General features: G+C 48.5%; 1 protein-coding gene across 2 annotated transcripts; it reads left to right on the forward strand.

The window, feature by feature from the left end:
• The first annotated feature begins 729 nt into the window (after positions 1–729).
• LOC117709009 (ATPase family AAA domain-containing protein 3A) lies at positions 730–23,193 on the forward strand. 2 transcript variants are annotated; one of them, XR_013110277.1, is made up of 16 exons: positions 730–936; positions 4,559–4,635; positions 5,672–5,773; positions 6,099–6,158; positions 7,046–7,115; positions 7,818–7,983; positions 8,239–8,308; positions 10,011–10,166; positions 10,688–10,744; positions 11,004–11,129; positions 11,352–11,476; positions 12,227–12,278; positions 12,694–12,764; positions 13,720–13,834; positions 15,128–15,236; positions 22,474–22,613. XR_013110277.1 is itself a non-coding variant. In XM_034503057.2 (16 exons), the coding sequence occupies exons 1-16, from the start codon at positions 735–737 to the stop codon at positions 22,636–22,638; spliced, it is 1,776 nt and encodes a 591-aa protein (XP_034358948.1). In that variant the 5' UTR covers positions 730–734; the 3' UTR covers positions 22,639–23,193. The 2 variants fall into 2 exon arrangements, 1 of the variants encoding a protein (XP_034358948.1); XM_034503057.2 differs by having other exon boundaries at positions 13,720–13,887; positions 22,474–23,193.

Here is a 23,193-nt window from a genome sequence, read left to right on the forward strand (position 1 = left end):
TCTTATTCACGCTTGGCTGTAAGAGCCACTGGCCTGGAGACGCTTAAAGCAGCCACAGATATGCATGACTCCGGTTCCGAGAAAGCGTGGGGTCTCAGCAGGGACGGTCGGGGCCGCCCCTTCTCTCAGCCTTCGGGCTGGCAGCCTCACCCCGGTTACCTCGCCCTTGGCTGCCACAACCTGTGGCATCTCGGAGTCTTGAAGAGGTTAGATCCGGGAGGCCCACCATCTTCTTCAGGTGTTCCCTTCCTCTTCTGCTCTCTGGGTGGGACTCACAGCAGAGGAGTTCCGACCCTCCGTGGTGTGGGTCCAGTGTCTCTGATCTTCCGTGGCCTCTGTTGTGGCTGGGGCGTCTCCATAAATGCCTATAGCAACAGATACAGAACGAGCCCAGAACCATAGCAATAGCACCATGACTAAAAGGAGTTTTCTAGGATGAAGGCACACCCACTGCGAAAACTTTGTTCCTATTTGCCTGGTCCAGGAGCTCCGTCCAGTTCCGCCTCCTTAGAAAGCTGGGCAAATCAAGCCACCGACGCCAGTGGCGTCCCTGTTTCAGCGTCCAATCCAGTGGCTGAGAGCCCTTTGGCCCTCGCAGGTTTCCGTCGTTGAGAAGGAAGAGGTGTGTGTCGCGCCTGCGCAGTTAACCGCGCCCGCGGCGCGTGGTGACTGCTAATAGCCCCGCGAGTCACGCTCGAGTACGGTCCACCGAGGGTACGCGGAGCTCGCAGACCATGTCGTGGCTCTTCGGCATCAAGGGCCCCAAGGGCGAAGGCACAGGGCCTCCGCTGCCCTTGCCGCCCGCTCAACCTGGGGCGGAGGGTGGCGGCGACCGTGGTGCGGGAGACCGGCCATCGCCCAAGGACAAATGGAGCAACTTCGACCCGACGGGCCTGGAGCGTGCGGCCAAAGCGGCGCGCGAGTTGGAGCACTCGCGTGAGTGCGCGGGCTAGGCTTGGCAGGCCGAGGCCCTGGGAAATGGGAGGTTTCTCTCGGAGGCACTAGCTGCCTTTGCGACATTGGTCCTCTTGACATCTTAGCAGCACAGTGGTCGTCTGCAGCTGTACGTTTCAGGTGACCTGAACGGCCGCTATGGAACATTTGGTCAGAGCCGCCCTGCGTTTGGGGAGACCCAGATCCTGTCATCCTCTTGCACTTGCAGCTGTCAACACGAAGGACCTAGGAGAGACCCTGTGCCAATGTTGGCCTTAGCGACACTGCTGGGCTCTCTTGCCGCCTCCACGTGGTGCAGGCCAAAAGTCATAGCCAGACCAGGCGATCCAGTGTTGTGGTAGTTGATAGTAATCTCCCCCACTTAATAAGGGAGCGTTTTTCTTTTCTTTTCTTTTTTTTGGTTTCTCGAGACAGGGTTTCTCTGTATAGCCCTGGCTGTCCTGGAACTCACTCTGTAGACCATGCTGGCCTCGAACTCAGAAATCCGCCTGCCTCTGCCTCCCAAGTGCTGGGATTAAAGGCATGCGCCACCACCGCCCGGCATGGGGAGCGTTTTTCAAAAGGCGTTTGGTTTTAGCAAGAAGATAGTAGATTTTGTGTTTATTATTGGATGATAGCATTCCGATGTGGAACATGAAGTGAGGGTGACTGTAAAAGCTGATCTTCTCTGAGACAGGTTTTATTATTGGCTGGATCCCAAAGCCCAGGATTTCCCCAACAAATGCCCTTTTTGCTTTGATATGCCAAAATGTAATATAAGGTGGATTTTTGTTGTTGTTGTTGTTTTTTTTGTTTGTTTGTTTGTTTGTTTGTTTTTATAAAAACTGTACAGCCCTGTCTGAGACTCATGTAGACCAGGCTGTCAGAGAAATCACAGAGCTACACCTGCCATCACCTCCTGAGCATGTGCCACTATGCCTAGCTAGTTGAAATCTTTTTAAGAGCCTGAAATAAGGGGTTGCAGAGATGGCTGAATGACTAAGAGTACTTGTTGCTATTCTAGTAGACCTGTGTTCAATTCTGAGCACCTATATGGCAGCCCAAAACCTTGTGTAACCCCAGCTCCAGGGGATCCAAGGACCTCTTCTGGCTTCTGAGGGCATGTACATGCATATATGCAGGCAAAAACTCAAGTACATAAAAAAATTTTAAAAGCCTGAAATGTAGCAGATGTTGAATAAATACTGACTGAAGGATGTTGTTTTCAACTTTGTGTTTATGCATGGATTTTGTTTTTCAAAAGATCCTATAGGGAAGCCCTAATTTAAATAGGTATATATGCAGAGCCTCTGAGAGAGGGTCTGGCATTTGGTGAGTCAATGCTCTTGGGGGGGAGGGGTGAGTCTTGGGCTGGGATTGTTGGCTTATGCCTTTAATTCCGACACTTGGGAAGCAGAGGCAGACAGATCTCTGAGTTTGAAGCTGGACTGGTCTATACTAGTCAGGTTACACAGTGAGATCTTGTCAACTCTTGGCAGTGATCTCTGAGCCCCACAGACTCAAATCTCCATATAGTCAGTCAAAGCCTTCAGATTTGGGACCAGGAATTTTGTAAATAATCTTACGTTTGCTAGAGAAGCCTAGTGATTGGGTTGAAATGAGAAAAGTTGGCTGGTTTTCAAGGCATTTCCAGTGTTAGAAGACTTGACAGATGATCCAATGTCCTGTTACACTGTGATGTAGGGGACAACTCTTGGTAACTCCTGGTATGGGGAGATCACTCTCTAGACACACCTAGAATTTCAGAATTAAATCTTAGCTATTAGTCCCACTAACACAGGCTGTTATACAGACTATGGGGAACATAGGTCCATCCCTTTGCTACATTTTGATCACTCTTGCATGTAACTTGTTCTCCAGGTGCCTGCACTGGCAGTCCTGGAGCTCTTTCCCAGAGCATTCCCTGTCTCGGTTCGGTGCCTTGGCCTCTACTCTGTTTAATAGAGCTCTCTCTTCTGGGCCAGCAACAACTTCTATGGGTTCTGCATGCCCCCATCTGTGCCCTTTTCTTGTAGGGCAGTCTCAAGTGAGCACTAAACCTGTGCTGAAGTTTACCTGTTCTGACTCCTTTCACAAGAAAATGGACTCAGGGAAGTTAGCTCAGCTAGCTAAAGCCACATGAAGAGTAAACGGGAGCTGGGGCTTGGCCCCAGCTTTGTTGGACTGTGACACCTCCATCCTGCCTAAGATGCTGAGATGAGGCCCCAGAAGGTGCTTCTCTCCCCAACCCTTTCCTGTCAGAGAGAGACGGTGTATCAAAGGCCATTGTCATAGTCTGCTTAACACTTGGCTTCGAAGCTTACTGGTGTAGGGCGGTGCCTTGCTGCTGTCTCTCTCCTCAGGTGTGAGTTCTTTTGTCTTCTGTCTTGGTCACTGAAGATCAGAGAGTTTAGGAGATTGGCTTGGGAGGTCCTCCCCAAGCTCTGAAACTGTTGCCCACTGGAAGAGTTCATGCCAAACTGCATGTTTTGTCTAAATTTATCCCAAATGTCAAGACATTGGCTATGGTCATCTAAACCTGTGAAATGTTCAAACCATGCTGCTTCCTGTCTTACGCCGTTTTCCCTCCTGGCACTCATATCACTAACAGTTGTAAAGCTCTGGCTAATGACATGAGTGTTACATTTGAAGAAATTGCAGCTGGCCTTGAAGAGTTCAAAAATATGAGAAGACATGGGGATAGAAAGTAAGGGTTAAAAAAGCAAGACAGGGACATTGTTGTATTAAGTATGGGCTTCCTTGGTGATCTTCACTCCCATGTTTCTCTGTGGTAGAAAGTTTTTACAATAAGGTATTAGTAATGGAAAACTATCATGGAAATTTGGAGACCTAATGCTTAAGCCTCTTTGGAATGTACTAGAAGTAAAGTTTTTCCCACTAAGTATTGACAAACATCAGTGCCCCCGACACACCAAAAAATGTAGAAGATATTTATAATCTAGGTGCATTGTCTGATATTGGATCCTTGCTCATCCGTTTTTTGCCCACATGTGTTTTACATCATTAATGGTTACAGATTATAATCACCAGCTAGAACTCTGCTTCCCTAACTGAAAAATGACATGTTATTGTTCCACAACCTGATACTGGATGAGTGTGTGGTGGTCTTTCTGATGGAGCTCTTGGCAGTGTGATCCCCTGGGGATGGGACCTTGAACACTTACCAAGCTCTTACATGCTTCCCCTCCCCCAAAGCTTCATGGCTACTGGGCTATTCTCAGACTCACTGTGCAGATGAGGATGACTTTGGGCTCCTGATCCTTTGGCTTCCAACTTCTGAATATGAGGATCACAGGCATGCATCTGACTCTTGATTGTGTGTAGTGCTAGGGATCCAGCCTAGGGCTTTTTGCATGCTGGGCAAGTTCTGTAACAACTAAGCTGCATACCCAAACTCACCAGGCTCTCTGTTGGAGATGGGACAGCAGCTTTGAAAGGAATGGTTATTGTGAATCTAGGTACAGGTGAGACTGGCTGAGAAGGCACAAGCCTGAGTGTTACGGTTTCTCAGAAAGCCCCTTAGTATGAGTGAGAGATTCCATTTTTAGCCACACAGATATGTCCATTGGTAGCATACTAATACCCTCTCTCCTCTCCTCTACAGGCCATGCCAAGGAGGCACTGAGTCTTGCACAGATGCAGGAGCAGACACTGCAGCTGGAACAACAGTCTAAGCTCAAGGTGAACTGTGGGCTAGTGCCATGAGGGTGGGGAAGGACCAGTACTATGGATGGACAGACTATGGATGTGTCCTCTATTCTGTGAAGGAATTGAGGGATGTAAGGGCTGGAAGCTGAGCATATATGGCTATGACCCTAGTAGAGAGGCGTCTGAGAGGGAAGTTGTAGGTGAGGTATGTCAGCATTTAAAGGCAGGGGATCTTTCTTGAAATTTGGGGGGTTTTGTTTTGTTTTAAGATAGTTTTTCCTTCCTTCCTTCCTTCCTTCCTTCCTTCCTTCCTTCCTTTCTCTCTCTCTCTCTTTCTTCTTCTTCTTCTTCTTCTTCTTCTTCTTCTTCTTCTTCTTCTTCTTCTTCTTCCTCTCTCTCTCTCTCTCTCTCTCTCTCTCTCTCTCTCTCTCTCTCTCTCTCTTTAGATAGGGTTTCTCTGTATACCCCTGGCTATCCTGGTTTTACTCTGTAGACCAAGCTAGCCTTGAACTCAGAGATCTGTCTGTTCTACCTCCAGAGTGCTGGGAATATACCCCATGCTCCATGATACCCCTGGCTGAGAGTTTTTCTGTGTATCCCAAGCTGGCCTCCTGACTCTTGTCAATCCTTCTGTCTCAGCCTCTTAAGTGCTAGGATTGCAGGTATGCATCATCATACCTGATTTTTTAAATTTTATTTCTCAGTGCTCAGAAGAACCCTTGAAGCTGGATGTGGTCATACACACTTTAATCCCAGCACTTGGGAGACAGGCAGGAGGATCTCTTGAGTTCCAGGACAGCCTGGTTACAGAGGAAGTTCCAGGTCAGCCAGGGCTACACAGAAACCCTATGTTGAAAACAAAAAACAAAAATAAAACAGAACACTTGATGCCAGGGTTTTCAGTGAGCACAGAATCGGCTCCATCCTTAGTCCCTGTCTGTTGTACAACATAGTTGCATCCTGAGCTCAGGATAGGAGGTGAATAACACCCGGCCATTTCGTAATCTACGTCACGATGGAATGGCTGTCAAGGGTGTGAGTCTAACACAGGTTCTCCTGCATTCTGTAGGAGTATGAAGCTGCTGTAGAGCAACTAAAGAGTGAACAGATCCGTGTGCAAGCTGAGGAAAGAAGGAAAACCCTGAGCGAAGAGACTCGGCAGCACCAGGCTGTAAGTGCACAGGCAGCCATGAGTCGGGGGTGGACTATTGGATGCCTCTCTGGATCTTTCAGTCACTGACTCACTGAGGGTTTACTAAGTGGTTGTTGTTGTACTGAGACCTGGACCACTACTATAAAAATAAACAAAACAAATCACCCCGAACCCATGAACTCCTTGGTACGGGGCCATTCTGTATCAGCATATTTGTAGGAGGTGGCAACTCATCTGTAGCTTACCTCAGCAGGCACTCCAGGGTAGGTCCAGATCATGTTCTCTGATTGTTCTAGTGGCTTCTCCAGCCACAGTGAGTCTTTACTTCTGTCTTCTTCTCTAGAGGGCCCAGTACCAGGATAAGCTAGCTCGACAACGCTATGAGGACCAGCTGAAACAACAGGTAAGCAAGGCATACCTCTGAGAGACATGCAGTGTTCTTGAAGTAACATAGGAAACTATGCAGTTGAATTTCAGACAAGAATGCAAGTGTTTCTGGTCCTGGGTGGATTTTCTCAAACATAGGCTCTGGTATGTTCATATTCTTGGCCTGTGTACACAGTGAATGTGCCCAGACACACACCTAAAGGCAGAGGTGTGCTCTACATATAGATATGTGTATAGACATATCAGAGCACATATATAAACCCATGCACATAATTTCTTGTGATGCTTCCACAATAGACATGGTTTGGGCTTTTTTGTTTGTTTGTTTTTGGTTTTTTTGTTTTGTTTTGTTTTGCTTTGTTTGTTTGTTTGTTTTTGTTTTGTTTTGTTTTTGTTACCCTTAAGGGTTCTTGCTAGATGGGTGCCTAACTAGCAAGGTCAGTGAATGGTGGAAGACAGGGAACTTGGACTGCCCAAAACCTAGATAGGCCTCCTTTGATCCATGCTGGCTCCTGCTACAGGAGTTCAGCAGGCTTATGTCTCTGTTTTGTTTGCTGGGGCATTATATCTGTTAATCGCAGTAGTCAGAGATCAGAATTCTGTAAGAACCATAGAGTAGAGCTGCAGGCTCTGGAGGTTTTGGAACCATATTGGTGAGCTGCTTTAAAGGCTGCTTCTGCCTCAGCAGGTGGGGCAGCTCTGAAGCCAGTCCCTTAATGTGTACATGTCCTGGGTCTACATCAGATGTGTCTGCATTGGAATGCACCAGCTAGAGCCCCAAGAAATTTGAGATTCGTCAGGTGGGCAGAAGTATTCCTGGCTCAGAGCAGCTGCAACTTGTTGGCTTGGTTTTTGTTGTCTTTCTGATTTTCAAAAGCTTTTAACTTTAATGTGACTTCTCAGCAACTTCTGAATGAAGAGAATTTAAGGAAACAAGAGGAATCTGTGCAGAAGCAAGAGGCCATACGGCGAGGTAGGGGGTCACCAAGGATGGGTGGTTTTATTGGGCATCTTAGTCCTTAAGAAATGCCCCTTCGGAGACTCACTGAGATCTCAGCTAAGGACTGCATTTATAGCATGTGCTTTGACACCAGACACAGCGGATGCCTCGGTTTCACAGAGCTGACTCTGGCTCCTGAGCAGAAAGGTCCAGAACTGATTTAGGTAGGAAAATTGCCCATGTTTAGCTCCTGAGGTAGAACATCATCATCAGGCCACCCTGCCACTTACACACATGTGTCTCAGCAGGGAGAACATTTCCTGTCTCCAGGGGTCTGTCAGGAAAAGTTTGAGGCAATTTGTTGGTGTCACTGTGCAATGACAGTTGGCTCATTGCTTGGTGTTTTGTTCTTACTGCTGACAAATAGGTTCACATTATCACACCCTGTGACCTCGCTGGTATTCTGATAGTTAGATGTCAGTATAAGTAAGTTTCTGTCCTTTTCATCCACATTTTTGTTTGTTTTTAAAATGTCATCTGAGAGGTGGTCCAGGCCAGGTCACGGGTCCTCCAACTGCTAGAAGGGCTTGCTGTGAAGGGTGGATTATTCACTGTGACACTGTGCTGTCCCTGGTCCATGCAGTATCTAGATCTGTGTGTGCATGTCAGCAGTGTGGGCAGAGGCAGACATAATATGGTCTGAAGAACACTTGTCTTTGCCTTTTTGTGGGACAGCCACTGTGGAGCGCGAGATGGAACTGCGGCATAAAAACGAGATGTTGCGAGTGGAGGCTGAGGCCCGAGCACGGGCCAAGGCTGATCGAGAGAATGCCGACATCATCCGGGAACAGATTCGACTCAAGGCTGCAGAACATCGCCAGACCATCTTGGAGTCTATCAAGTAAGGATGCAGCCAGAACTTAGTGCCTGCTGTCCATCTGCCTTGTGGTTCCCAGCTCAAGCTAGTGAGTCACTGAAGGTCATGAAGGGCCTCTATCCTTCTTTATCCTACAGCTCTGGGTCTGCTCTTTAACACCTCTACCTTGGTAGACTCATCTTTTGAGACTGACCTGAAAGACTTAAAGGGCTTCATTAGTTTCTTTTTGACTTTGTCCAGTATCTCTTCAAGAAAGTCATGTGACTTTTCCCCATGCAGGACAGCTGGCACCTTGTTTGGTGAAGGATTCCGTGCCTTTGTGACAGACTGGGACAAAGTGACAGCCACGGTGTGTACTACCTTATATCCCTAGGGGTAAGACTAGTGGGCAACTCTAGGGCACAGTCTCCAGTGATTTCCCTGTTACCTGCTGGCTGTGGGGATACCTGGTATCTTGCAGATACACTCGGCAGTGGTATGCCAGCTCAGATTAGGAACCTGAGCTGTAACAACTTTCTGTAAGAACTATAGTGAGACAGATGGAGTATTTGGGTTTAGGGGCAGTTCAGACTTTTCAGTCTTCTTTTAATCCATTTTACATTGCTCTAACAAGGTACCCAGAGCTGAATAACTTACAAAACAAGCAGTTTATTTGGTGTTAGAAAGTCTGAATAGTGTACCTAATGACTTCCGGGTCCCACTTGTGAGGTTTTGCAAACTGCAGCATTGCATGAGACTACTCATCATATAAGACTTAGAGGGACAAGTCACATCTAGTCATGGCAGTAGCAGCCTACCTTGAGGCTTCAAACTTTGAATCCAGGCAATGGCTAGGAATGGCTAGAACTCACTTTCCACTGTCTTTGGGAGAAGGTAGTGTTAACTACTTTTAAAAATAATACATTTTATGTGCATTGGTGTGACGGTCTCAGATTACTTAGAACTGGAATTACAAACAGTTGTGAGCTGCTGTGTGGGTTCAGGGAACTGAACCCAGGTCCTTGGAGAGAAGAGACAGTGCTCTTAATCACTAAGACATCTCTCCAGCTTTGGGCTGTTTGTTTTTATCTGCCTTTTTTTTTTTTTATTTTTATTTTTTGGAGACAGGCTCTCTCAATTAACATAGCTCTGATTTATGGCTATTCTGGAACTTGCTATGTAGATCAGGCTGTCCTCAAACTCAGAGATCCACCTGCCTTTACTTTCTACATGCTGGGATTAAAGGTGTTTGCCATCGTGCCTGGCCATCTGGCATTTTTGGTAGTGTATGCCCTGCCGACTCCACAACTCCATGAGGCAAGAGATGGTCTGCAATGTAGGAGATGGGCTCTGACATCTAAAGCTTCTTCAGGGTGTCACTGAGGACTTCATGCTAGCTAGGTGCAGAGGTTGATCCACTGAAGGGGAGTGCTGAAGGCATGTTTATTATTGGGGTTTTTTGTTTGTTTGTTTGGTTGGTTTTTTTGTTTGTTTGTTTGTTTGTTTTTTGAGACAGGGTTTCTCTGTGTAGCCCTGGCTGTCCTGGAACTCACTCTAAGGCACGTTTATTATTTAGGGTGCTGAGGACAGAACCTGAGGTTTTAGGAATGCTAGGCAAGAACTTACCAGTAAACCACAGACTGGCCTGGAAGATGCCCCCTCTTTATGGAACTCTTGACATGCTAATACATTGACTTTTAAAGGAATTTATGGCTTGTGGTTAGCCTTGTTTTCTAAGAATGAAGTTTAACTTTTTCAATGGTAAGAGAGCAGTGGAAGCCAAGACCCTAAGAGCGTATCTAGCCCTGTACAGCCAGCCACTTTCCATCTTGCTGCCTCTGCTTTTGAGGATTCATGTTACAAGGCACAAAGAGAAGTATTGTGGTGTAGAGTGCCAGTGATAAAGATTTTGTTGTCACCTGAAGTGTGCAAGTGCACTGGCCAGCTGTGGTATGGGATCAGGCATCCAGCCAGGGTCCAATGTAGGCAGCTATGGCTCCTTAGCTGTTCTTGGAGCACAGGATGAACTTCGGGGCAGAGGTGCAGCATAGACTGCTATTTTTCTGTCCCAGGTGGCTGGATTGACACTGTTAGCTGTTGGAGTCTATTCTGCCAAGAATGCTACTTCTGTTGCTGGTCGGTATATTGAGGCCCGGTTGGGAAAGCCGTCCCTGGTGAGAGAGACCTCCCGTATCTCAGTGCTGGAGGCACTGAGGCATCCCATCCAGGTATGGCCACAGTGAGGGTTCAGGGTTCTATATCCTTGCCAGAGATCTTCCCATATCACAAACAAGCGATATGCATTTTCTCTGTGCTCTCCCTTTAACCAAACAATGGTTAATTTCCCTTTCATGCTGGCATAGGTGTTTTCTCACAACTATGTTATACCAATGGGGCCTGTTAGTCATATAATCTAATTATATGACTACCCATGGGATGCTCAGAGTCTGTCCTGCCATAGCATTTCTCATCTAAGTGTCAATGTAGCATGGCATCTAGGTGCATCCCTCAGGCTCAGTTGCTCTCTGTCCTCTCTGACAGGCTTGTTCTCTGGCTTCAGGTGGGTCTCTTCAGACATTTAGCACAGGAGGTTGGAAAGATAAAGGTCCACCATAAAGAGCTGATCAATCACTCAGACCCCACAACAGACACTTTTCAGCTTTGACACTGGGGTGCTAGTCTTGGACTGTGTAGGGCAGTACTTATGGTAGCTCTGTGTCTTGCCAACTGTGGTGCTGTCCCTTACCAGGTCAGCAGGCGACTGGTCAGCAGACCCCAGGATGCGTTGGAGGGCGTCATCCTCAGTGTAAGTGATTTGGGAAGCCTTGTGGGCCCCGGGGAATGGACAGCAGAGTTGAGCTGTTGTGTTTATGTGACTCTTATTCTGTGGCTTTGGGATCCTGAAATACATGTGACTGTCAACCAAACCTATATTCAGATACCCCATAGGCCAGTCTGGTATCCACAGGAGTGGGCTGCACTAGAATACCTGTGGTCCTTCCACTCCCTAAGGCTGTCTGTAGGCTGGGAGACCAGGCTCTCCAAACCTCATCTTGCTCTGGCAGCCTAGCCTGGAGGCACGGGTTCGAGATATTGCCATTGCAACAAGAAATACCAAGAAGAACAAAAGCCTGTATAGGAACGTTCTGATGTATGGGCCACCAGGGACTGGCAAGACACTCTTTGCTAAGGTAAAAATCCCTGTCTGGGAAGGGGAGACGTGGTTCTTCTTGGCACCTGACACTCAGGCAGCTTTTGTCACTGGTTCTCAGAGCACTGCCGTCACTCGGGCTACCAGTCCTGGGGGGGGTGGGGGGAAGATTGTCTATGCTAGCCAGGGTTGGCTGGTGGAGCTGTAGGGTTGGGATTCTGGAGGGAACATCTGCTCTGTTTCCCCACCCCTCTCTGCCCAGAAACTTGCACTGCATTCAGGCATGGACTACGCCATCATGACAGGCGGGGACGTGGCCCCCATGGGACGGGAGGGTGTGACTGCCATGCACAAGGTCTTCGACTGGGCAAGCACCAGCCGACGAGGGTGAGCATATAACCCCATGTACATAGGTTTCTACTCCTAGGGACCCACCAGGTATCAGGAGCTAAGGCCCTGATGCCTCTCTCCTTTCCTGTGCTTGAAGTTGTGCGGGAGTCCATGGGTAGCCTCTTCTGAAGACAGCTAGGGATGGGTGCTTATACTGAAGGGTCCCTTAGAGAAAATGTCATACTGAGGATAGACAGAAAGCTTCCAGTACAAGGGTGTTGCCAATCAGATATATTTATTGCCAGGAGTGAAGAGCTAGCTCAAATGGGGAAGGGAATGGCTCTAGGCCTCCTTGACTGTTTTGGACCCTCTGAGAGTTGGCTGAGACTGTCACACCAGCCCATGCAGTATGCATGGCCACGGATCCCTGGCATGGCTACTGTGCCTTAGTATGTCCTTTCCTTTGGACTTTTCACCCTAGATAAGCACTTCTTTCTGATGCTGAACATGGGCATCTCAGCTCTTACTCTGACCTAGTCTTGTGGCCTTGAGTGAGACTTTTGGGTAGGACAAGCATATGCCATCAGAGCTGCAGTTGGGCTCTTGGTGTCAAGGTCCTGGAGGCTGTGAGCTCTGTTTTTACTGGGCCAGCATGTGAAGAATCCCTGATGGGGCATGACCTGTGCTCTTGCTGTGGGGCAGCTTCTCCAGGGATATGCACTATACTTCTTGTTGCTTCTGGCACCTTCCTGATGTTGGCTTGTGCCATTCAAACATCCTCTTGCCTGACCATTCTCTGGTTCACAGCCTCCTGCTCTTTGTGGATGAAGCAGATGCCTTCCTCAGGAAGCGAGCAACTGTGAGTGTTCTGGAACCCTGTCTATCTTTGGGAGTTGGTCAGAGCTGGGTGCTCTAAGCCAATCTAGCAGAGGACCAGCTTAAAGGTTGCAATGCCCTAGAGCACAGAAAGGCTAGGTCTTCATGCTGTACAAGCTGAGGCTGCTGTTCAGTTGCTTTTCCTTCTAAGTTTGGGAAGTTTATGATTGAACCAGGGTCTTGGAGATGCATAACATAACATGTACCCCTTACTAACCACACCTGCCCTCTCGGTGATTCTGTATTAGCAGGAATCCAGGGTTTGGCTGTCAGATCAGGCTTATGTTCCTAACCCCGCCTTTCCCTCCCAGCAGTGTCTCCTGTGGACACTTGAACTTGGCCGTGTACAGAACTGCTCCACAGGCTGGAGAGTGATGCTGAATGTTTTCTTTCTGTAGGAAAAGATAAGTGAAGACCTCAGGGCTACTCTGAATGCATTCCTACACAGGACAGGACAACACAGTAGTAAGTAAGTGCAATCCTGCCCCTAGCTTCTTGTGCAGAGTACTTCTGGGCATTGTTAGGTCTTTCTCCTCACAAGGGAGCTAAGGCATAATTGAGATACAATCATGGATTCATGAACACAGTACATAGTATGTGGGTGGGCAACTGTCTGGGCTATCTTCATGTTTCTACTTGGAAAGGCTCTTGAAGGCCCATTTCAGAAAGGCAATATGAGACATGAGAAAGTCTGCTAGGTTCGTCCCTGTCAACATGGTCACTCAGTTTGAACATCACCTTATGCCTTCTGACATCCAGCTATCCATCTGCAGCTGAATGAAGACACTCCTGTTACTAAATATGTCAAGACTGCTTTCAGGGTACTAGCACCTAGGCTTGAGCCCAGAATGCATTTGTTCTTCCTGGGAGCTAATCCAAGTGTCATGTGTAGAAAGAATGGAGCCTTGGTCTTTGTCTGCGATACTGGGACTAGGGTGGCATCTAGGCCTTGAAAAAGACCCCAGTAAGAGCTGTCTCCCAGGATTTTACCCAGAAGCCACTGGTAGGGTTGGTGCCTATGGTCAGATAAGCTTCTCTCATCCAGGTCCCCTATTCTATCCTTAGCTTTCCTATCACTAAGGCAAGACCCAGCCTTCTGGTAAATATGTGGCCATTTTATCCATACAAACACCCACTTACTTGCTGTGGTCATGTACAAATGGCCTGGTGGGCCTGGGGTTTCCTGAGTTAAAAAGCTGTCAGGGGTGACAAGTACATCTCAGTAATTGAACACTTGATCTGGATTCAAACCCCATCTCTCAAAAACAAAACAAAAAAAGTGGAAGGGAAGGGAGCAAGGAAGAAAGGGAGAGCTGCCAAGTTACATCCATCTGTCAGGTTTACCTGAGGAGGCATAAGAGACCTTTAAGTCCCTGAGTGACTCATGATTGGACCACCCCTCAGCGTGCACTTTGTGGCTGCAGGTTCATGCTGGTCCTGGCCAGTAACCAGCCTGAGCAGTTTGATTGGGCCATCAATGACCGCATTGACGAGATGGTCTGCTTTGCCCTGCCACAGCGGGAGGAGCGAGAGCGCCTGGTGAGAATGTATTTTGACAAGTATGTTCTTAAGCCGGCCACAGAAGGAAAGCAGTAAGTGTCCAGCCCCATGGGGTTCCCCTTACTGACCTGGAACCTGTCTGAGTGCTTCATTTCCCTGGGGCTTAGGCCATCTGTGTGGGGTCACATTCTGTACATGTGCCCTGGCAAAGGTGGTTCTGTCATGGGGACCCTTAGCCCTTGCACTGCTCTTTATGGGAGGACCGCTGTAAGCCTGCCCCAACAGCCCGTTCTCACATTTTAAGTGTCTGAGTCACTGAACCCTGGTTATCAGGAGAATGTGGTACCTCCACGTGGCACCCACCACATTTGCTTTGTACCAGGTTTCGAGGTTGTAATTAAAGAGGGGGCATCTTCCAGGCCAGTCTGTGATTTTCTGGTAATAGTCATAGTCAGCTATTGACTATGTGTGACATGGCTTTCTCCTGTCTAGTTGCATACTTGCCCTGACACTCCTTGAGGCTGCTCTGCAGCCCTGTGGAGACAGGGAGAAGCCATGCTGATGAGGAAGCCTTGGTACAGGCCCTCACTGCTGTGTCTAGTATACTTCCCATATCCCCCATCAGCAGAGGCTGCTCTGCTTTCAGCCGTCTCCTGGGGTCCAGGCTCCATGGCATTCAGACACCATGTCCTGACCTGAATCCCTCCTGCTGCCTGTTGCCTTTTACTGTTCTGGAGAAAACATGGCTTGGCCCTGCTGTTTCCTATGGGCCCATACTCCACCCCTGCTGGTCAAGTGCCCTGCCTCCTGCTAGCCTCATATCCCCAGCCTCAGCTTAGGCATGCAATCTCTATTCATGTTTTATGTATTTCTGTGACTTTTGGTCAGATGTTTTATTGCTGGAAATTTGGATTATGGGTCCCTTTATTTAACTGTTGTATTTCTTACCTAGAAATCTACCTGCTCTGTTAGAATTTCATCACTGGCTGGGCATTTAACTACACCTGCTCTTTGGGTGCTGAATATGTAGTCATAAGCTGGGTCTAGTAAGTAGGAGTGAAGGCAGATTGGGAGAGCATAGCTCCATCTGCCAACCCTGCCTGGTTCCAACCTGGCATCTCCTGCAGGTCAGGAAGGAAGGCTGGGGATATCTGGCAGAGTTCACCTCATTCAACTATGGCTGTAAAAAAAAAGCCCACTCACTAATGGTGTCCAGTTCAGGTGGAAGCATCTGATCAAGTGTGATCTTGGGCAGCCTTGCTCTCCAATCTCCCCAGCCCCCTTTATGTAGAGCCATGGCAGCCCAGACCCACTTGGGAACTCTTCCTCCAGACGCTTGAAGGTGGCCCAGTTTGACTACGGAAAGAAATGCTCAGAGGTCGCCCAGCTGACGGAGGGAATGTCAGGCCGGGAGATTGCTCAGCTTGCTGTGGCATGGCAGGTGAGTTAAGGTCCTGGAACTCAACCCACTCTGAAATAGCGACCTAATCTCCCAAAGGGAGTTTTATGTTGAAGGTTGTTCCAAGCATGGCTAGGCTTGTGCCCTTGGTTCCACTGAGATCACATCAAGGACTAATGAGTCACTCAGGAGAGGATGAGGCGATGCTGTCACTAGCTTAGCATGTTCTGGCCGAAATCTGGAGCACTGTCACAGTCTTGGGGTGTCAGGGTGCTAGGGCAGATGTGCAAGAGTCTCTGGAGAAGTCTAGAGGGCTGCTGCTTTAAATCTGGAGCACTGTCACAGTCTTGGGGTGTCAGGGTACTAGGGCAGATGTGCAAGAGTCTCTGGAGAAGTCTAGAGGGCTGCTGCTTTAAATCTGGAGCACTGTCACAGTCTTAGGGGTGTCAGGGTACTAGGGCAGATGTGCAAGAGTCTCTGGAGAAGTCTAGAGGGCTGCTGCTTTAAATCTGGAGCACTGTCACAGTCTTGGGGTGTTAGGGTACTAGGGCAGATGTGCAAGAGTCTCTGGAGAAGTCTAGAGGGCTGCTGCTTTAAATCTGGAGCACTGTCACAGTCTTGGGGTGTCAGGGTACTAGGGCAGATGTGCAAGAGTCTCTGGAGAAGTCTAGAGGGCTGCTGCTTTAAATCTGGAGCACTGTCACAGTCTTGGGGGTGTCAGGGTACTAGGGCAGATGTGCAAGAGTCTCTGGAGAAGTCTAGAGGGCTGCTGCTTTAAATCTGGAGCACTGTCACAGTCTTAGGGGTGTCAGGGTACTAGGGCAGATGTGCAAGAGTCTCTGGAGAAGTCTAGAGGGCTGCTGCTTTAAATCTGGAGCACTGTCACAGTCTTGGGGGTGTCAGGGTACTAGGGCAGATGTGCAAGAGTCTCTGGAGAAGTCTAGAGGGCTGCTGCTTTAAATCTGGAGCACTGTCACAGTCTTGGGGGTGTCAGGGTACTAGGGCAGATGTGCAAGAGTCTCTGGAGAAGTCTAGAGGGCTGCTGCTTTAAATCTGGAGCACTGTCACAGTCTTGGGGGTGTCAGGGTACTAGGGCAGATGTGCAAGAGTCTCTGGAGAAGTCTAGAGGGCTGCTGCTTTAAATCTGGAGCACTGTCACAGTCTTAGGGGTGTCAGGGTACTAGGGCAGATGTGCAAGAGTCTCTGGAGAAGTCTAGAGGGCTGCTGCTTTAAATCTGGAGCACTGTCACAGTCTTAGGGGTGTCAGGGTACTAGGGCAGATGTGCAAGAGTCTCTGGAGAAGTCTAGAGGGCTGCTGCTTTAAATCTGGAGCACTGTCACAGTCTTAGGGGTGTCAGGGTACTAGGGCAGATGTGCAAGAGTCTCTGGAGAAGTCTAGAGGGCTGCTGCTTTAAATCTGGAGCACTGTCACAGTCTTGGGGGTGTCAGGGTACTAGGGCAGATGTGCAAGAGTCTCTGGAGAAGTCTAGAGGGCTGCTGCTTTAAATCTGGAGCACTGTCACAGTCTTGGGGGTGTCAGGGTACTAGGGCAGATGTGCAAGAGTCTCTGGAGAAGTCTAGAGGGCTGCTGCTTTAAATCTGGAGCACTGTCACAGTCTTGGGGGTGTCAGGGTACTAGGGCAGATGTGCAAGAGTCTCTGGAGAAGTCTAGAGGGCTGCTGCTTTAAATCTGGAGCACTGTCACAGTCTTAGGGGTGTCAGGGTACTAGGGCAGATGTGCAAGAGTCTCTGGAGAAGTCTAGAGGGCTGCTGCTTTAAATCTGGAGCACTGTCACAGTCTTGGGGTGTCAGGGTACTAGGGCAGATGTGCAAGAGTCTCTGGAGAAGTCTAGAGGGCTGCTGCTTTAAATCTGGAGCACTGTCACAGTCTTGGGGTGTCAGGGTACTAGGGCAGATGTGCAAGAGTCTCTGGAGAAGTCTAGAGGGCTGCTGCTTTAAATCTGGAGCACTGTCACAGTCTTGGGGGTGTCAGGGTACTAGGGCAGATGTGCAAGAGTCTCTGGAGAAGTCTAGAGGGCTGCTGCTTTAAATCTGGAGCACTGTCACAGTCTTGGGGGTGTCAGGGTACTAGGGCAGATGTGCAAGAGTCTCTGGAGAAGTCTAGAGGGCTGCTGCTTTAAATCTGGAGCACTGTCACAGTCTTGGGGGTGTCAGGGTACTAGGGCAGATGTGCAAGAGTCTCTGGAGAAGTCTAGAGGGCTGCTGCTTTAAATCTGGAGCACTGTCACAGTCTTAGGGGTGTCAGGGTACTAGGGCAGATGTGCAAGAGTCTCTGGAGAAGTCTAGAGGGCTGCTGCTTTAAATCTGGAGCACTGTCACAGTCTTGGGGGTGTCAGGGTACTAGGGCAGATGTGCAAGAGTCTCTGGAGAAGTCTAGAGGGCTGCTGCTTTAAATCTGGAGCACTGTCACAGTCTTGGGGGTGTCAGGGTACTAGGGCAGATGTGCAAGAGTCTCTGGAGAAGTCTAGAGGGCTGCTGCTTTAAATCTGGAGCACTGTCACAGTCTTGGGGGTGTCAGGGTACTAGGGCAGATGTGCAAGAGTCTCTGGAGAAGTCTAGAGGGCTGCTGCTTTAAATCTGGAGCACTGTCACAGTCTTGGGGGTGTCAGGGTGCTAGGGCAGATGTGCAAGAGTCTGTGGAGAAGTCTAGAGGGCTGCTGCTTAGGGTTGTCTGTTAGACAGTTTCAGAGAAGTTGAGATAACGATGTGTGCTACATGCATGGGTATTCTTGGGTATCTGGCTTAGGACACATTCATGTTAAAGGAGGCAGGAGCATTCCTTCTAAGACTAGACAAGGGTGTTGTTGGCTCAAGGCATGGGCCACAGTAGCCTATTGTCATTGCCTAACATCATGGTTTTTTTTCTTGGAAGCTGCCTAGCAACAGATCCGTGGTCTTGTGGCAGGGAACTCCTACAGCAGGGCCAGGGCAGTTTAGGAGTTTCAGCCTTTGGTATTGTCAAGAAAAGCCATGTTGATGGGATGGAGGGTTTTATGGCCATCTCAAACTTTGCACCAACTTCACCATGTCCTTGTAGCCATCTTTCTGTAACCAAATGACAGCAAGCCACTTAAACTTGGCAGTGCTTTTCTAGGTGTGCATGGGACAGTCCCATTTAGGTTTGGATTTTGCATCCACTAGGTACACTAGGAACATATAAGCTGGCTTAGCTGCTACAATATATACCTCAGATGCATTACGCTGTGTGGTCAAGGGCTCTGCTCTGTCCTTGCTCCAGGTCCGTTCCCACAACTGATGGTGGAGAACAGGGAGATGGTCATAGTACAGATGGCTTGCTTAAAAATGAAGAAGTTGTCTTTCCATATTTCTGGAGGCTGAAGTACAAAGATTAGTGTCAACATGGTCAGACCTTGAAGGTTCTTTTTTGGCTAATAGGGGTCAAGGTTTTGCTGGGTCTTCATATGATAAGACAGCATCTGTGAGCTCTTTTGTCTTGTGTATGAATTCTAAGGAACTAGGGACTCTTTTTTGAGACAGGGTTTCTCTGTGTAGTTCTGGCTGTCCTGGAACTCACTCTGTAGACCAGGCTGGCCTTGAACTCAGAAATCCACCTGCCTCTGCCTCCCAAGTGCTGGGATTAAAGGCCTGAACCACCACCGCCCGGCCCACGGACTCTTTCTGTGCCCTCATTTCAATGAAATTACTTCCTCTGAGGATGATCTCTAAGTATATACCTATGAGGATGTCAGACCTTTGGCATGTTAGATATTATGGGGCAATACACTGATTTCATCTCAGCATTTTACCCGGCTCACAAAGCTCTCACCAAGATAGCTCACCTCTCTCACTTTAGTGTATTGTCAGTGAGTAGCATCAGATCAAGTAAGGCTTTACCAGGGAGAGCTGGACATGCTCCCTGAGGGTCCTGGCAGTTGGTCAGGGTGACTAAGGCAGGTTCATCTAGGCTGTTCTCTGGAGAGGAACAGGAGATACAAGAGGACTGCCCATGGTGCTGCCTAGGTCCTGCCAGCCATGGAATAACACACAGACCTGGATGCTGTTGTTTTTACCCCCATAGGACTCCTGAGTACATGCACATCACACAGACCCTTCCTTGTTCTGCAGCCTCTATTTTCCATTCATCTTAGGATAACACAAGTTCCTGCCTTTGCAATCACCCCTCCTAGGAATTCACTGTGCGCCCCCCCCCCCCACACACACACATAAACCTTAAGCATAGAATACTATCTTAACCACCTTGTTTTTGTTTTTTGAGACAAAGTCCCTCTGGGTAGTTCTGACTATCCTAGAACTCTGTAGATCAGGCTGGCCTTAAAGGTGTGTATCACCATACCTGTATTGTTTTGTTTTATGTGGGGTGTTTTTGTTTGTATATATGTCTGCATATCGTGTGAGAGTCTGATGCCTGCAGAAGAAAGGATGTCAAAGCCCCTGGAATTGGAGTTACAGATGAGGTTGTGGGCTACCATGTGGGTACAGGGACTTCACCCTGGGTCCTTCAGAAGAGCATCCAGTGCTCTTCACACTGCCCTCTTTCAGCCTTGAAGTTGTGGGGTTTTAGTTTGTAGGGCCTCTTCTCCTTACATAATGTTGCTATTAACCTCTTACCAGATATGTGATTTACAAATATTTTCTTCCATTGGATAGACTGTCTTTTTATTCTATTGGTAATATTCTATTTTGGTTGTTGTTGTGGAACTTGCTGTGTAGACCAGGCCAGCTACACATTCATGGAGAACCATCTGTCTCTGTCTTGTGTACACAACTTTTACATTTTGATGGCATCTGATTTATCTATTTTTTCTTTTTGTTGTCTATCATGTCATGTTTAAGAAACCGTTACACAAGCAGGATGTGATGGCACACACCTGTGATCCTACTACTTCAGAAGATGAGCCAGGAGGGTTGCAAGTTCAAGATCAGCCTGGGCAACACAATGAAAACCTATCTTAACATTTTAAAATTGAAGTGAGGCTGCAAATGTAGTGGTGCTAGGAGGGTCTGCCTATGTGCATTCCTGGGCCTAAACCCCTGAATCACAAAAAATGAGATACTGAAATGGTTTGATGGGGGTGTGGGGGGGATGTGCTTTCGTTTATTGAGACGTGTCTCACTCTGTAGCCCAGGATAGCCTTGAATTCTCTTAAAATTCCCCTGCCTCAGTTTCCCAAGTATTGAGATTACAGATGTGTTCCACAAGGCTGGGCTTAGGCTTTGTTATTGCTTGTGTAAGACAGGTCTCACCTACTGGACTGGCCTGCAGCTCTCAGTACTTATGCATCAGGTTCTGATTGAGGACTCTGCAACCCTGCTCATCAGGGGGGTGGTGACAGTGTGGTGGATACTAAACAGTATTCCTCCTCTTTCCTTTCCCCTTCATTGTTGAGGGTTTAAGGAAGACTATTTCTTGAAATATTTTTTAGTTTTTTTTAATTTTATGCATATGTGTGATATATTGTATGTATTTTATGTGTGAGCATGAGCACCTGCATGTTCATGTGCACTGTATGCATGCCTGTGTCTTTGAAGGCTAGATGAGGACATGAGGCTGGGAGTGGTGGCACACACCTTTAGATCCAGCAGGGACAGAAGCAGGCAGATCTGTATGAGTCTGCAGTCAGCCTAGTCTGCATAGCAAGTTCCAAGCCAGCCAGCTATATAGAGAAACCCTGTCTTAACACAAAACACAAAAGAGTACACTGATTCCCCTGGAGTTACAGGTGGTTGTGAACCACCCAGTGTTGGTGATGGGGACTGAACCTGGGTCTTTGCAAGATCAGTAAGTGCTGTTAACTACTAAGCTCCTGTTTACTCATTTCTGACCTGGGGTCTCACTATGTTGCTTAGCCTGGCTTTGAACTTCACAGTCAAGCAGTCCTGCCTCAGCTTTGAGAGAAGCTGGTACTACAGGCGAACCACTACACCTAGTTAAACTTAAAACATTTGACTCGTTTTAGATTTACAAAACAGTTGCAAGATTGAGCAGAGATGCTGGTCTCTGGCAGATTGTGAGTGTCGCTGTTCTACAGCGTTCTTTACCTCCACCTTGGCTTGCTTGTGTCCAGCCCAGGATATCCACAGCATGAGCCCTGATGTCTGTCTTGTTCCACCTGACCTGAGTTCCTAGGCTAGCTGGTGGGTGAGCTCTCCTCTACTAGGCTGTTAGCAAGGTGTAGCTACTTAGAGAGAGCTGCCACCCAGTCCATCCAGCTGGGGCTCAGTATAGCCCAGTATAGCTCCAGTATAGCCCAGTATAGCTCAGTATAGCCCAGTATAGCTGCCCACCTTGCTTTTGGCCATGGGTGAGCTCAATCTGGGAGAGAGTACCCATGGCTTCCAACCACCTCTCGGAGTTGGTGGTCTGGCTTTAGGGTTAAGACTTCCCTACAGTGAATCACAGTAGGACAGTGGACCTCATCTGTTCCTGGTCATCTTGCTTATCCAGATGAGACAAAATACCATTATGGTCATCTCCTCCCAGGTGACAGTGTCTCCGCAGAATTGTTATATATGACTGCGATCCAGTTCCTTTACTGTGTGTCCTAGTACCCTGGGCGGGAAATTTCTCTGCCTGGAGTGTCCCCTTCCTTGCATTCAGATTTCTCCATACCTTGTGCTGATGCCTTCGGGACACGCTCTGCTTCAGGCAGAAAAACAGCAGGAGTGCAGTCTCACCACCTGTGAGCCCTGGTCCCTTTATATAGTATCTGAAGGGTACAACTTGACCAGTTCAAACTCCTGCTGGCTGGTCCTGGAGTGCCATCCTCGGGGAGGATAAAGAAGTGAGAGGGGCCACTGTCATCCCGTGGGAATAGACATGAAGAGGAGCAGCCTATCGAGAGAGGACCATGTGGCTCTGTTGGAGAAACCTCACACTAACAACATATACCCTGAGGATAGGGGCCTGGCAGCAGCAGCTGCAGTTCTGGAGCCCTGTAAAGTATACGACTGCATAATCTGGCCTTCGTAATTGCTGTGTGACCTGGTGTATGCTTCAGTTGGGAAATGGAGCCAGAATAATGTAGGGGCTTATGAGGATTCTGCATTTGTGTCCTGCTCAGAGGGAGTTACCTTTATGTGTACACAGGGGAAACAACTCTGTTCAGGCTTTCTATTTTAGAAAGTTATTGAGAGATTCAACAGCAGTGGCACTGGGCTACTAGTAGGCTCAGTTGTGCCCACTGTGCTGGTGCCTAAGGTGGTCTCTGGGTCTAGATTGAGGGCCTTGGCCTCCCTGTGTAAGCAACTAGCCTCTCTGCACCCTCTTTTCTACCAGGCCATGGCATATTCATCTGAGGATGGAGTCCTCACGGAGGCGATGATGGACGCCCGTGTGCAGGATGCTGTTCAGCAGCACCAGCAGAAGATGCAGTGGCTTAAAGTAGAGAGACCTGATTCCGAGGCCAGCAAGTCACCGCATCCTTCACTCCTCAGCTGTTGACCTGGTCCTGGACACCTTGTACACATGACTGGGGACAGGCAGTCTCTATGACCACACTTACTGCTCCCTCCTTACCTGTCTTCTTTGACCTCTATAAGAGGTCAACATTGCCCCAAATGCCTCTGCCCAGTTGTGGGATGCTGGAGGTGTCAGCTTCTCTGCCTCCCACACCTCCTAGTCTCTGTCTCTCCAAGTGCTGGCAGAGGGAGACATACTGCCTTCCTGTACCTCAGTACACTGGTGAGACATGTCTACAAGCCCAGAGCAGAGCAGAGAGTACACAGAGTGCCGAACCACAAGCCAGTGGCTATGCCAGCAGGACTGGGGCCTACAGGGACCAGGCTAAAGGCACAGAGGCCCTCTGCTTCCCGGACATTATTCCTCCCATATACACATCTGTGCCAAGAACTGGCCCAGTCCTTACTTGGCAGAGTGGATCTGGTGCTAGACAGCCCTTGGCTGGTGGCATCTAAGAGTCAGAGCTACCGCCTTCCCCTTGACTGGATCAGGGCCTTTTAAATCCAGAATCTAATAAAACTGTGACTGATTTGCTGA

This window comes from Arvicanthis niloticus, chromosome 5, assembly GCF_011762505.2.
Source record: "Arvicanthis niloticus isolate mArvNil1 chromosome 5, mArvNil1.pat.X, whole genome shotgun sequence".
NCBI lineage: Eukaryota > Metazoa > Chordata > Mammalia > Rodentia > Muridae > Arvicanthis > Arvicanthis niloticus.

Coding starts and splice junctions, on each gene's coding strand:
- LOC117709009 (XM_034503057.2), top strand. CDS start 735: ATGTCGTGGCTCTTCGGCATCAAGGGCCCCAAGGGCGAAGGCACAGGG. Junction 5,774..6,098: donor AGACTCGGCAGCACCAGGCT/GTAAGTGCACAG, acceptor CTTCTTCTCTAG/AGGGCCCAGTACCAGGATAA. Junction 10,167..10,687: donor CACTGAGGCATCCCATCCAG/GTATGGCCACAG, acceptor GTCCCTTACCAG/GTCAGCAGGCGACTGGTCAG.